General features: G+C 47.2%; 1 protein-coding gene across 6 annotated transcripts in view; it reads left to right on the top strand.

Moving 5' to 3' along the window:
- Positions 1-15,016, top strand: part of LOC138123190 (zinc finger protein 541) — a 117,004-nt gene that overhangs the window by 63,691 nt on the left and 38,297 nt on the right. For all 6 annotated transcript variants that reach the window (XR_011156741.1, XM_069037767.1, XM_069037769.1 and 3 more), the window contains exon 3: positions 6,534-6,792. Coding sequence is in view for 5 of the 6 variants with exons in the window: in XM_069037767.1 (XP_068893868.1) it covers positions 6,534-6,792 (259 nt within the window). In the remaining variant the exon portion in view is untranslated. The remainder of the gene's footprint in view (positions 1-6,533; positions 6,793-15,016) is intronic.

The following is a 15,016-nucleotide window of genomic DNA, read 5'->3' as shown; positions in this document are numbered from 1 at the left end:
GTGGCTGTTACTCGCTGAAAAATAGCCTTTCGATTATGATGATTTCTTTGGCAGTGACGTAGTGCGTTAATGTGGGTTAGTCGGTGGCCGCGTTATAAACGACTAGGCGTTCTCATTCATTACTGCTCACGCGAACCACCCCTAAATATGCAATCAGCTCATTAAACCGCCTGACAGGCCGTCACTTTACCGGGGGCCTTCAGCACGCGACAAACACACCACTTGTTGGATGCGCTCTCTCCGGATTTTCGAATATTTTCCAACAGGTCATGCGAGTCGGGGGCGGGGAGTGGCGGATAAAAGTCGAGGGCTTTCGCGCGAATTCACGCCAGAATCGGGCAACGAGAGGCAATTATTTTAATTAAGCGCCCGCTCGCCGTCTCAGATATTGTGTTGTTTTTATCCGGGGGTGGGCGCGCCGGAGGTGGCCTCCTCTCGCGCGATTACGCCCAGAAAAACACAAACAAGGATGATGTGTGTTGGAGTTAGCTGTTTGCGTTGTGCTCTCGCAATTAACATATTTTTAGATGTAGCGAAAAACATCAACAGCCGCAAAAATTGTAATTGTTGTATTCTGGACTGTTCCTTTCATGTTTTGTTTTGTAATTAACATCATTGTGTGGGGAAATTGTTGATTTGTTGGTGCCTCGGGGTCCACGCCGCGTCTATCTTTATTTTGTGTCCTCGCCGCCTCCATTTTTTATTTTGAAAATAGGACAGGTGCGGCATCCTTGTTGTGCCCCCGTCTGCTCTCGCCCTCGTTTAATCTCATCCGGAAGCCCTCCCAGACTCGTAATTAATCATGAATCGAGAACATGTTTTATATTTTCCCCTCGCCTGAAAAAAGATTTACCTCCCGAGCTCAGACACTCTTTTAATGGAGAATATGAGATTTTAATTAAGATCGTGTTTACCTCTGCATCGATTTCACTTCCACAGTGGGGAATCCACCCCGGGAGCTCCGCGTTTCCGGGAGATATTCGTAATGTAAGTCAATAAGTCGGTTACGAACTTAACATTTGGTAAGTGCTGATAAAGTAAACTTATCGACGCCGAAACTTTAATAAATCCCCGGCTCTAGAAGTAGTTGGTTCAAATTTTAATATTCAAGTTGAAATACGACACTTTTAATCTGTCACAATATACGGGGCCGGGAAAACTTTGTTCGGTGATATAGAACTAGGAATAAGGAGTTTCATTATTTGCATGACAGAGCCGGGCTAAAGTTTTATAGTACTTCCAATGAAACTGCTCCGGTTTAAGTTCATATTATATAACCCGCAAGTATAACGTACGGGAGAGGCACTTTATGAGCCGGTTTTTCCCTTCGATAATGTCCCCATAAAAGAAAATTCGAGCTTTGTGCGGTTTATACTTTACGACGCTCTCGATTAAGATGGTCCATCGGCTGGATCTAGGCAACCGGTTGAACAGCTATAATTTCACTCTTGCAGTGCACGAAATCGGCGAGCGTAGGCAACCAACAGTGCGCGCGGTAATGCAGGTCCCTGCGCTCCGAGAGGGAAATACGAAAAAACGCGCGGTCGGTCTGGTCGGTTAATTCGTGCGGAGTCAAAGAACCGGTTAAGGGACGCAACGGCCCCAATTTTCGTCCGACCGGATAAATTGGAGTCGTTATTAACGGCATGTATCAGATCCCAAAGGTCGTGAATGTGTATCCCGGAGGCAATTATGCTTTGTTATTTCTGGAAAGTATGTAGTTGAAAAGTGCGTGACGCTCGAGGACCCCGATGCGGGGGGAACAAAGGCCCATTAAACCAACAGCCTGGAGCGGAAGCGGGAAGATGCGCGCGCACGTCTCTGTTTAGTTCCGGTTTTAGCACGTGCTTCCGTTCAATAACGTTTAGCGGCACCACTCCGGGACACAAACAAGAAACTCCTTGATGAATAGCGAGGAACTGGGCCGAGCGAGCGTAATTATTCAAATGGTCTATTCTCATTTTATAATTAATTAACGGTTTCAAAGGAACAGATTTGTCATGGCTTGTATTAATATAGGCTTTTGTCTGGAGGATGCGCCCACGGATCGGGTTTTTTCCACGGTGCATCCGAAGGGTCGAACCAAGAATCCAAGAATCTCGGGGCGGTGACAGCGAAAACGGTCGTCTGGTGGAAGATTGTCTTCCGGACGTGAAGGTTTTTGTAAAATTGTCAGGATCGTGATGCACGCTCGCGTTGTTTATTTTTCGGCCGGGAATAATTCTTATGACATTTGTCTGTCCGCCATGCAAACAGTGCACAGCTGGGCAACATGCTCCACTTTTTCGCATCAGCCTTAACGCATATCAGCTGTTACGGTCATCGCTGTGTTGTACAAGAGCTTTTAATTACAGAACGCTGACATGTCGGCATAATTTTTCAGGATCTGTTCAAATCCAGGCGAATGACAGATTATTGTTGCGTCCGTTTTCTGGGGGGAGCTTTAATAGATACGCCGATGGGGCTTGGTTTATTACCTGCGCGCGTGTGTGCTTTCATGGACGGGCCAAACATTGCAAAGATTAATTCCGACCCACATGGGGTCCAATATTGCCGCGGCCGCTAAGTCTTATGCAAATTTCCCGGGCTGATGTCTCTGCCTCGCAATTAAGGCGTCACCTCTTCGCCCCTCGTTAAGAAACACGTTTTTGTCATGTGTAACAGGGGAATAGAGTCCCGACGAGTTCGGTAAATCTCCCGAAAAAAATCAACCCGAGTCCGGGAATGAATAATTCATGGAAACATTGAAGATACAAGAGGAACTTTGAAAAGAATCGTACATTCTGTAAAGTTCCGGCGAGTTGCTGAAAAGGATTCGTTCCGGAGCGCCGCTGAAAAATACGAAAATACTCCCGGACGACATATTGAAAAATCGTTTCGCCATTGTTTTTAAAACTAAATGTGTGTGAAAGTAGTCTGGAACGGGGCCAATGTTGCGTATTAAGGCGCATAATACAAAGTTGTTACATTCTGTAATTTGTCTGCGTCGAAATTTTTGCACCTGTCCCGGGGTATTTTCGAGATGAAAAACATCACACGCATTCCCTTGTGCCAATGGCATCCTCTCCTATTATTCAACTCATTCATTCCCGGCTTGGTCATGCTCCCCGACACGATAGTAACAAGCGTCCTTACGCCAGATTAAAATGGAAAAGGAAAAATGAGATTAAAAGATGGACCAGGACCAGAAAGGAAGGAAAAGTTCCAGTTGATCGTTTTTGGATAGAGAAGTGACTAGGGCAAGGCAAGGGGGAGCGATGAGAATCTTCGACGGGGGAAGTCACCCCCAACAAAGCATGAAACAGTACAACAGACCAATTTGCATCACAGTCACTCATTTCGCATTTAAATTTTATTTTGATGGGACCAGGCCCTGACGTGCAACTCCGATATTAAGCGGAGCCCCCAAATGGCTTCATTTGTATCCCGCGAACGAAAACAATAGAAACAATTCTTCTTTATTTTGAAGGTTCCATCTCCGCCCCTCGCCGTCTCTCTTTGTCACGTCAAAAGTCGGAGCTTTCCGAGCCCTCATCGACTTTTTCGGGGGGGGGACCCCCACCAACACTAGACTTCATTTGTTTGTTTATCTTGATCATCTCCCACTTTTTCAAAAACAGTTTCGAATGGTGAATGCCGTTCGGGTGGCGCAACGCACCCGCGCTTCAGGTTCGATTCCGTTCGGGATTTGAACGCGGGGACCGCAGGAGCGGCGGCGGATGGAGTCGTCAAAGGGGGCGGATGTGTTAATTACGGCTTAATTCGGATGTCTCTTCGAATCCGGAAGGTTATTATATTTCAGGGCGACGGCGTTGCCTCCATCTCGGCGCTTGTTATTCTCGCAGCGACGTAATAAAAACAGGACACGTTCTCCGATTACGGCGTGTTTCATATTTAAACTCCTGAAACGAGACGAGCACACGTCAAAAGTTGTACTAAAACTGTGCCTTGTGCTAATTTCATTATGTCTCGTTCAAACATCCAGAGTGCCGTTAGGATGCCTGTAAGATGCACGACTGTTGTTTGTTGTTTTTGCCCGGCTGGTATTTATGAGAGGCGAAAGCTTCGCCTTAATTAATACCCGGAAATGGAAATGAAATGTTTATTCGTTGTGTAAATAGGCGGGGGCGGGATGCGAAGGGCGCCGGGCCCTAATTCAATTACCTAATGAGTTTTTGATGGCGCTCGCGAAGAAAGCCATCGCGCGGCCAGATTCAGATCTATGGTAATCGGCCAAAGAGAGACACACGGCCACATCAATATCCATTGTGAGCCCAAATCAAATACAGAACGGATTTATGTGCCGCAAACCAGGATGAATATGTCGCAGGGGGGCTGCCCCCCATCTCGCGCATCGGCCTCCACCGATTTGATTAGACTGCCCCCGGCGAAATCGTCATTACTCTCCGCGGACAAGGAAGAAACGTCCTGATAAAAGCGGCACGGCCGCCGTGTTTATTATCTCATATTTTCGTTTTTATGCCTCCCGGGGGATGATTCACGGCACGGTGCAACGCTCACACAACTTTCACGACCGTCTTTGCACAACAAACGCCATTTTATTTTCATAAACAACACAGTTACATTCGTTTTATGTAGATGGGTGGCCGCGGGACGTGGAGACGCTCTGAATTGAAAAATACGATGAGGAACGATATTGCGACACTCTCTCAAAGACACTTTGTGTGTTATTTCCACCAGCAGAATGGTCACGCTGATGCAACTGCTCTATCTCATTATTTACTGTCCAGCTGTTGGACACTCATCATGGAAATTAGAACGGCCGCTCGGACGAGATCATCATCAAAATCGCATCGCTTTCTCGTTTTCGTCTAATCGAAGCTGATGCCACAAAGAGCGAAATAAATCTTGGAAAAATCGCCTTTGCTCCGGTGCACACTACATGCTGGAGCTCCTGCAAAAACTCCGTCCCCGTCTCGAGCACCATTCGAGCTTTATTCCATTATGTTTAATCTTTTCCTGCGTCCTGTTGCCATCCAGGATAATGAGAATGCTAATGCCGAATGGGCTGTTCCATTTCATTTACAAACGGCAGAGATGAGCGAATAAAAGAATCAAGAGAGACCGTCACCGCTAATTGGTAATTACCGATGCGCGATGGACATCGTGTAGATTCTTTTTTCACCGAGTGCTGCTCTTCCGGAACGCTTCCTCCCTTATCGTCGCAGAAAAAATTTCTTTTTTCCATTTAAGGGAGATAAGCAATAATTGTTTTTAAATCAGTCGCTTCAATCTCTATCGGTTCAATTGAAACTCATTTCAATTCAAATCTTTATTGTGAATGAGAAAACAACTCGGTCCTTTACAAGAAACTTCACTCTGGTAATTAACGCCATAACAATCGACGTCTCTTCTTCCTCGTTGAAATTGAATACTTGCAGAAAAATGAATGCTGCGAAGCTCCAACAAAAAAATGTCCGTCCTATTCTTTCCGCGATCTTCGAGCTTTAAGTCAGATGTCACTGATGTCAGTCTTAAAAGTTAGGTTAGTGATTTTGAGAACGTCGAAATCTTGATTTTCATAAAGGTGTGCATTATGTGTGACCTGTCGGTTGTAAAAAAATCGGGAGCTCCAATCGTACGTGTGAACTAGAGCAAATGTTCGAAATGTCTGCCTTCAGCTTCCAAAACATAATGCTACTCTCTTCGCTTCATGTTTTCAAATGAAGTGTAGTTAGATCTCGTCGTTTATTTCGCTGGGGATTTAGATCATTCTGTAGAGGGATATTTTTGTGTGGTCGTTGTAAATTTGGGAAGTTAGCGGATGTTCTTGGGTCCGTCTGGTGTTGGCAACGCTTTCCAGACGGCACCATTCCGCAGTTGGGTCTTCTCGCGGGGGAAAACCTAGAACCCAAGTTGCGAGTTTCCGCGTCTGGTTTTCTTGGCCCTGGGGGTGGGAACCCCGGCGAAATTGCTTTTCACAATTAACAAAAACAATAATCAGGGGAGTTTCAGTCACGTAATGGCCGAGTTGGTGGCCGTATTGCTTGTGCGTTGTAGTGAACCGTGTTTTATAGCCGTGGCATTTCACCGGGTTAAAATTAGATTACAGCTCGTATGTTTGTGTTTAATTGAACTGGAATATTGAAATGTTCTTGCCTCGGGTCAGTGCTGCAGCTTTATTAACCGTGGCTTTCATTGCCGTATTTTATGCATTGCCTTATTACCTTCGTTTTAATTGAAATTTATGTTGGGTCAACGTTTGGCGCGGCCTCGACGAAAAACCGCCCCGGAAAAAGACTCCGTCCCTCGATCCGGGTCTGGATCTCGATTCATGGTGGCCCGGATTCCGCTGCAGCACTTCTGATATAATTATCTCGCGAGTTTATCTCCGAGAGATTTTACAAACGTTCTGGGAAAGTCTTGTAATTATCCCAATTGTCCTTCGCGCCTCCTCGGGAGACTTTGGTCACCGGATGCTTGCGCGCCCGATGTGTAGACAGCCAGGAATACGATCGCAAAGTACAAGGTCGCGCTGGGGGCGATGCGTCTGACAGTTGTTTTGGTTGCAGGGTGTCCACGAGCTGGCCGGCGTCCGCCTGCCCCTCCAGCCCTACTCCGGGGGCCATGCGGTGTTCATGTACAGCACGGCCGCCGACGGCAACGTCACCCTCCAGCTCAAAGAATCCGACGACTTGGACAGGTCGAGTCTCGCCGCGATGCTGGCGAGGCTGCAGGACGACGCAACCTTCTCCATATCCTACCAGGACACGGACATCCTCTCCGACGGCAGCATCGACGTGCTGTTGGGCACCGGCACGGCGAATTCAGGTAGTTCCATGCCAAAAACCATTATTTTTAAAATCGGACGTTGCCAAAATTAACGGGCGATTTAATGGCGCGAAGAGAAGACAAAACAGATTCTATTTCCAATCGGGGTTCCTGCCAGAGGTTGTGCGTTTGGCAGCCGCGAGCTTTACCCACGGTGGAGAAACGTCTTCCAGTTTCCGACCGTGCCGGAAGATTTCGGCCCGCGCTCTGGAATATTGTTTATAACGTGTCTCCGGGACCATCCATTGTTTCTTTTGAGGGAAAGTTTCCCTTTGTGCGGTCCTTCCCCACCCAAAAAAAAAGAAGTGTTGATGGCATTCGCCCCAATAATATTAATCTCGGTCGGATGTTATTTTCGATCGGGAGCTTTTTTCTATTATTGTGGAGCTTTGAAACCCTTTCACGTTAAACATAATAAATTATTCCCGGCGCAGTGTCCTTTTATGGATTCATAAATTTCGCCCGCCGACTAAAAAGGTTTCTCTTTTCGGATGATTTGTTGCTTATAATCGCTGATTTACTACATGTTTATCAACTTTTCCATTTTAATTCCATCATCTGCTTTACATGCGCAACTACAACTCCCTCGTTCCCGTTTCCAAGACAGAGACGAATTTGCCTCGCAAAGCGCATAAGTAAATTCGCGAAACTTGTTTTAAATTGCAAAGTAGATGTGATACCTACCGGAGAAACAAGGCTTGTTTAGGTTTTGTTCGTTGTCTCGCGGATTAAACCGAAAAGTTGATGAACTTCTTATTACCCTTTAAATAAATGTTGACGTGAACATTCCCGGCGTGAAAACGGGAGCGGCGTAACTCGATCAAAGTCCCCGCATCGATCCGACCCCGAATTTCGTCTCTGGTTTACTTTGCTTAATCCGATAACTTTTCTAGTGTTTATTAAGTTGTCGAATTCGGGCCTGGCGAGCCAAAACTACGACCTCGATCAATTATTTGGGACGACGTCCCTCGTAATTTCGTTCCGGTCGAGTGTTCCTTCCCGCCTCCGGAAGACTCTTCCGCATTCTTCGTCACGTTTCCCACGTCCGACGAACGCGCCTCGTGATTCCTGGAGTGAATGGCGCTTCGTTAGGAAAATGCGACGTTCCGTCCCTCACGCACCATCTCCGGGCCCCATTCTTTTCGGCCCGGACGATACAGTTATCGGTTAAACGGGACCGGGACGGCGGGATTGGCGCGGAGGCGGCCGGAGCGTGCCATAAATTCGCCTTTATGGCGGTAAAAAATGTACAAGGCGGCGCCCAATAGTTATAAAATCGCATTTTAACGCAGCTCACGGCCTCTCTTTGGCTATTTAAGTTCACGCTCGACCGCGCGGAATATTTAGTTTTCGTTGGCGAATTGTCTTTCTTTTGAGTTCGGTGTACTAATCGATTACAATTCTGCGTGTCGGCTGATGCGTGAACCAAATCGCGAATCGTGATCGCCGAGTCACGTCAAGCGTTACAATCGAAAACGCCAAAGAGCTCCAAAGGTCGCCCCGTCCCCGGCGAGACGCGCGCGGAGATCGCCGCCCCCGAGACGACCGTTTACAGATTAATTCCGGCGGGAGCGAGCCATTTTTGACATAATTTAAACGGGGCAATAATCAATTACAACGTCGGAGCTTGCCATTTAACGGCACCAATCACGTCGACGAATCTCCGGTCAAATTAACATACGGCCTGAAAGCCGTGACCCCCTTCGCTCTTCAATTTTTCATTCCTCGAGCGTGTGTGCGAAATCTCCGACGTCTTCGTAACGAACCCTTCCTCCCCAGCGTACGAGTCGAAGTTCACCGTCGCCGCCTTTGTTTATTTGTCATTTTCATCTAGATAGCAACAAACAAGTCGTTCATTTGTTCCGAGCTGTCGCTGTTTGCACAAAGGAGAGATGGTGCGAATAATGTGCCACTAGCTGGGTTCGGGTTCTCATCCAGAAACCGCCTTGGAAATGATGTTTTTCCTGCGACGCTGCTGAATTAGAAGTGGTTGGCAAGCGACAACTGTTTTGTTTATTTTTCTTCCGAATGAGATATTACCGGTGAACCATTCGAACTCGGTCGGTATTATTATTCGTGCATTACCGTTATGCCTCTCCACTTAGACTCGAACAGATTCCAATAATGCCGAGTTGGTACTGAACTTTGCGAATTTGCACTTCAGAAACACTTATGTTGCTGAAAGGTCGAGGAAATTACTCATCCGTGTTCCAGATATATTCAATTGGATACAAATTGCGTCACCGGGCGGGATATGGAAGTATCTGTTTACTCCTTTTCCCACTCCCGTTCTCAATCACTTCTCGTTTTGTGCAAAGCGACTGCAAAGCTTACTTTCCTCCTCCTGATGCACCTTTTCGGTCTTTATTTTCAGATTCATGAACAAAAATCGGTCATCTAACTAATACTTCCGCTTGCTGAAGTCATCTGGAATTAAAGGGTATTGTCTTCTGACGAACTAATGAACTAGTTGTTGTAGTTGTTGACCGGTCAAGTAGACTCAGTCGATGACCTAGGTGCGACTAAAATTGGTCACTCGCCCAAAAATTCCACTTCTTGCGCTTATTTTTTCGCAGCTTGAACTAAAACATTGGTTACATCTCTGCAATTTCGTCTTATCTCTAATAGACCCCCTCCCACTTCTGCCAGCTAAAAATATTTTTTTTGGTAATTTTGCCAAGAATTCCCATTGATATATTAGCTGACTTTGTTAAGTATGTTTTCCTCATACTCTTTCTGATAATTCACGTACTGCAACCAGATCCTCGGAGCTGAAAGAATGTTATCGTCAGACAATTGAGTGAGGAAAGGATACATCTTTCATTTCCCCCGAACGGGGGCGGGCTGCTGAGGCTTTCCAGACCCTTTTCAGCCACACTGACGGGAAGATTGGGGATGGGTACGGTGAGGATGGGTGCGGAAGGAAGGTGGTAGGTACTGATAGGTTGATACTGACCCTTATCTGTGATATGAGACATACCACGATGTGATGGTGTGGGGAAAGCTTTGAAAAAAACCCACACAAGGTTAGGCGGCACCGGGGTTAGAACCCGGGACCTCCCGAATGCAAAGTGGCGCGCTAGGCGCTTGGCCACAGTGCTCGGTCAAATCAAGGAGATACAATGACTCTTCCCTTCCTGAGGAGCTCCAACCACGGGCGTCGTCTTCAGAGCGCTACATTCCGGTGTTCCGTTGCATGGCCTGGTAACCCCAGTGTGCAGTTTGGGATGCACAGCCCGCCCGCAGTCTCCGCAGAAGAAGACCGCCAATGCCAGCGTATGAGCCTACAACTCACAGATTGTCCAAACCTGCCCTCACCCAGTTACCCTGGTAACTGTATCTCTATCATTAGCTATCAGAAGCCTAATTCACCACTCCCAGGGTATTTTGAAAGGCTGAGTCTTCTCGGACCTGGAAGAATATTGCTTCGGTGATCCATCGAACCATCTTTGGGTGATGACACGAAAAAGTGAACTGTTAAGTTCTGTCGTCTCGCCTAGCATGTCCTTTTCTCGATCATTATCGAATCGGCTTGGTGTGGAATGGAGAACGTTGTCCTCCGGTGATCTATCAAGCTGTCTTGGTGGTGGTGGTCCGGGAGGCGGCGCAGGTGCGACTGAGCGTCCAATAACCAAGGGTGATTAAAAATGTTTCGTCCGGAAGCGGACACGTCCCCGTCTCTCCGATGGAGCTCTTGTGGAATTAATTAAAGTAAAGTCGGCGGCGTCTTTCTTTGAATCCCGACGCAAGTGCTTTAATTCATCACGGTGTGAAGAGATGAAATTCGCAGATTTAATATAGTTAATGCATTCGGAATCTTGGCTGCGGGCGCCCCCTCGTCCCTCCGCCCAGATAGTTTTCCACGTTACATTAAATCCAGGTTAATGAGACACTCGTGTCGATCGGCGTTGATAAACACGGAATTTTGTAATCTCTTGTACAACACAATCAGCCCGCCCATTATCACTATTTGCACAGCCACCCCATTTGCGTTAATAGAAACAACTATGTACTTTAACATAGATCAGACAGCATATTCATTATACTGAATAAATAAAGTTAAATCTCATTTGCCCTATTCCGTGTATATTGTGGATTTGCATAGTTGGTAGTGCTGCGAACATTAATTAAATTTTTTTTTGCCCGATTAACAACGAAACCTCGACCCGATCTGAATAATTCCCGATCCCAACTTAGAAGCAACAGACGCGCGGCGAATGCAAACACGAAAAGTTAAATAATATCAGAAGTGGAGTGTGGATGTAAGAAGTTTATCCTCTATCCAGGATGTAAGTAGGGAATCAAGCAAAATAAACAGGAAAACAACTGTGTAAAACTGGATCCTGCTCGAGTCGGGAACGAACTTCATTTAACTTTGGCGGATGAACCGGTTCTTTACGCAACTTGGCCCCCGCGACGACAAGCTAAAAACCGAGAGCGCCCCCGGCGCATACGGGCAGGGGGCACGTTTTAATGCACTCGCTCGGATTAAGCGAGTCGGGGCTCAAAGCGACACCGTTTGCACCGCAACCACGGTCGCGGCGTAAATCACCACTCGCCCCCGGCACACGTCTGCATCCGAAATCTTGCACCGCTCCCGACGGGAAAGGAAGCGCCACCGATGGGTCCGGGGCCGATTTAATCGATGCCGCATGAATTATTCGCGGTGCACTTTTCAATTCCACTCGCGGGCCCCACATAGCGAATTCGGTAATTGTGTCGCCGATCGACTGTCAAAGTGTCAAGCGGTGTAACCCGCGCGCCGAAATCCCCAATCCGGCTAATCGGCCGTCAGAAGGGGCGAATGTTCCCACCTGCAGACGTAAAAATGATTGGTTTTCGGGGGGCGCGTGATCGATGCGGTGCGATCGCGGCGAGCGATGAGTGGAGGTGTCATTGTTGGTTGCCTATCTTCCGGGAAAATAGTCAATTTCCAGGTTATTTCTGGTGCGCCAGCTCCGATTTTTAATCTTTGTGTCGACGTGACGATATTAATAAATTCCGAGCTTGTATTTTACGGAAAATTCGATTAACAGTGGCGGGTTTTTTTTCGGTCGTCAGTCGCAATAATGGGATTGTGCAAGTTGTTTTTGAAGATTGCGAAGCGCACATTTGATGAATTTGCGCAGCTATTTGTACGGCACAAACAAGTGGAACTGGAAAAAAGCGCATTCCGAGGAGGATGATTTTAATTAAATTTATTTAATCGAAGCACCGACGAAAAATAAACCGTTCCGTGAAAGTTTATCTTTTTGCAATGACGAAGTGAACAAAAGATTTGCTTTATGTGCCGGAATTTCACGGTTTTATGACTGCTTTGAGTTGCTCTGTCCGTTTACTTTGTGTGATTTTATGTATTTTTTTTAATTGCCAGTGGGATAATGAAGTGAACCCGTTTCAGCTCCGATTGAAACGTCAGGATAATGGCGGATTGAAATTCGCTATAATTAGCTCCGCCCGTTTCCGATTCTAATTAATTTTATGTTATTGTCGATATTTTATTGCCGTTCAATTTTGAATTTGAACAATCTGAATTATGATCCGACGTGTCTCATCTATTCGGTATTCATTTCGGATGTTCCCCTAATTTATTGCTTTTTTCCGCAATTATTTATTAACGGAATGGCTTGTTTGTTTGCTTGATTTATCCATTCGGATTGTTTATTCCTAGCCTATGTAATCCGTGCTTTATTTATGTTCACCGGCGAAAATCCCATTGCTCTATTCGGCGCATTTGCGCCCCAAATTATGACGCTTATTAGCGCCGAATTGTATTTTACTACGGCAAAACAGCGACGCTGCGGAACAACGTTTCCGAATCCCCCCAAATGGCGGCGCAGCGACCCAACAATGCGACGGAATTGGAGCGGGCCCCCAATTCTCTGACAGATCTGGCCCGAAATAATGCGCGCGTAGGCAACCAACAATTCAATTCCGGAAGAAACTCGGTAGTTTTTAACGGCCTGGATGCGGAGCTCGTCGGGGAGTTAATAACAGCGGCAATAGCCGAGGTTAAGCAGCGAGTTAAGTTTAATCGGAGAGGTTTTGCTTTCGGGTGGCGTGAACGAGAGCCGCCGCCCCCATCGATCGGGCACCGTCCGTAGACGGTCACATTTTCGAATCGGATTTAATTGTGCCCCGGAGGTCGCGGGGCGCGAGCTTGTTTCCAATTTAAAGTTGTGATGAGAAACATTTTATTAAAGTTTTTGATCAGAATTCAATGGAATCACCTAAAACAAGAACGGAAAGTTAAGAATGCAAATTGGGGCGAGAGGAAGCAGCTTCCTGAAAAATGAAATCCGGAAATCTAATTTTCGGAGACAAAGGCGGCGCAGAACGGGGCCCCACCCTCGCGGAGAAATATTAAATTAGTCCAATATGAGAAGACAAATCGACAAAAACTCAATAACCGGAGATCGCCATGCGGAAAACAAACGGTCGGAGGTATATTACTGTGGCACGCCATCAATACTTTATATTAAAGTCGGGGGGGCGGGAGCGGGGGCGGCGGGCGAATTTGCCGGTTTATGGCCGTGTGGCTTTATCAAGGCGGCGGCATGCGGCCGTAATGCATCGCGTTCACGCACGCCACTGTAGTTTACGACTATAGAAACCAGATGTCGCCCTCGACGCACCACTTCACCGCCCCCAACAATTTACTACAACATTATTCTTGGCGCGCATGCCGCCACCTCTCCCGGCGCATCCACCCCCCCGAATTAACGTGGGGCTTCATTAGGACGGCTCAGGACCCTTCGAAAATTCCCTTTAATGAGGAGATTCCAGGTAAATATTTACCCTGCAGGACTATTGTTGTGTGCGCGTCTGAGGGCCCTCCGCGCCATCAATACAAACTTATTAGGACGGAAACGCGCCCTAGGATCCACCTCCGCTCGTTAGTTTTCGAGCACGTCAACGGAAATATACGTTTTTGTTAAATTGTAGACCGCGGGAGAACCGCGAGTTCATTTCCGCGTCCGCGAGAGTGCGTCATATTCCTCGAGGGCCCGTGTAGGCCCCCCCGGTTCCGTCGGCGTGCATCGGACGCGTTAAGGTGACGAGCTAACAATGGGGGCCGGGTAAATCTTGTCCAATTTGAGAGAATCGAGCGAACAGACGAAGACGTCGCTCGGGGGTGTCGTTATCCGCATTGCGTAGCGCGTCTAGGGCTGCTAACAGTGGTTTCATTAGGTGACACTCGATGTCCGTTTCGGGTTAATTGCTTTAAGGTCGACTGCAGCTCGGGCCGGCCGAGGAGGGTAATTTAATGGAACGTTTGGTAATATTGTTCGGTACAAGTTGGCCCAACTCGAACGGTCATTAGGCAGAGTTGTACTTCATCGGCTCGCGGAGGGCTCAGCCGTTCGGTAATCAACGCCCGTGAAGCGGAAACTTCGGATTATTCTTTTTGTGCCCTCGCCTTTGTCTTCTACTTATAACGGCGCAACTTTCCCCACTTCAATTAAACTTGCTCCCGTGCTCGGGCCTCCACTTTTCGCGGCCTCCGCTCTTCCACGCACTTTCATTCGTCCGCGAATCGCAACTATCGAAACTTTCAACGTTTTCGGGGGAGAATTGCTCCGACGACTCACCCCGAAAAGGTTGCACATTCGATATTTTTTGCGGGAGACGCTCGTGACAATGCCAGAGACATAAACACACTTGGCACGTACGCAACTCGAATACCGACGCTGAATTACTGCGAAAAATATCGAAGCAGCGAACAGGGACAACCGTTAGAATCACTTCGCGCTTGTTTGACCTGTCACCGGTGTGTTTTTTATTAAAAGACGTGATGATGGCTCCCGATATCCTCGCTTCCAATCGTAAACAATCCCTCCGAGAAGCCTTGAATGGCTTGCGCAACTCCACACCTCGATTCCCTTTCTGCGTCAAGAGTTTCCAACCGACTCATTTCATGGTTTCATCGATGATTTATTGATGCACAATCTAAATTAACATTCATTATTGTGTAAAAGTATATACCGAGAGAAAAATTGTCGCCGAGGACGCTTGCGGCCGAGGCAGCACAATCTCGAGGATGTTATTTATATTAAGATGACGTTTACTTTAACGGCCATCGTTAAAAACTACGGCCGCGAAATTGGATTTCGCGGCCTGTCTTAAGTACGCGAAGTGCTCGTTTCGCGTACGGTTGCACAACAAAATATAAACAGAGAAGCGTACAGCAGTGACGCGTTGAACTATGAGGAAATGATCGAGT

This window comes from Tenebrio molitor, chromosome 2 (genome assembly GCF_963966145.1).
Source record: "Tenebrio molitor chromosome 2, icTenMoli1.1, whole genome shotgun sequence".
In the NCBI taxonomy this organism is placed as follows: domain Eukaryota; kingdom Metazoa; phylum Arthropoda; class Insecta; order Coleoptera; family Tenebrionidae; genus Tenebrio; species Tenebrio molitor.
Note: the sequence above shows the minus strand (reverse complement) of the source record. Positions and strands in the feature narration are given on the sequence as shown.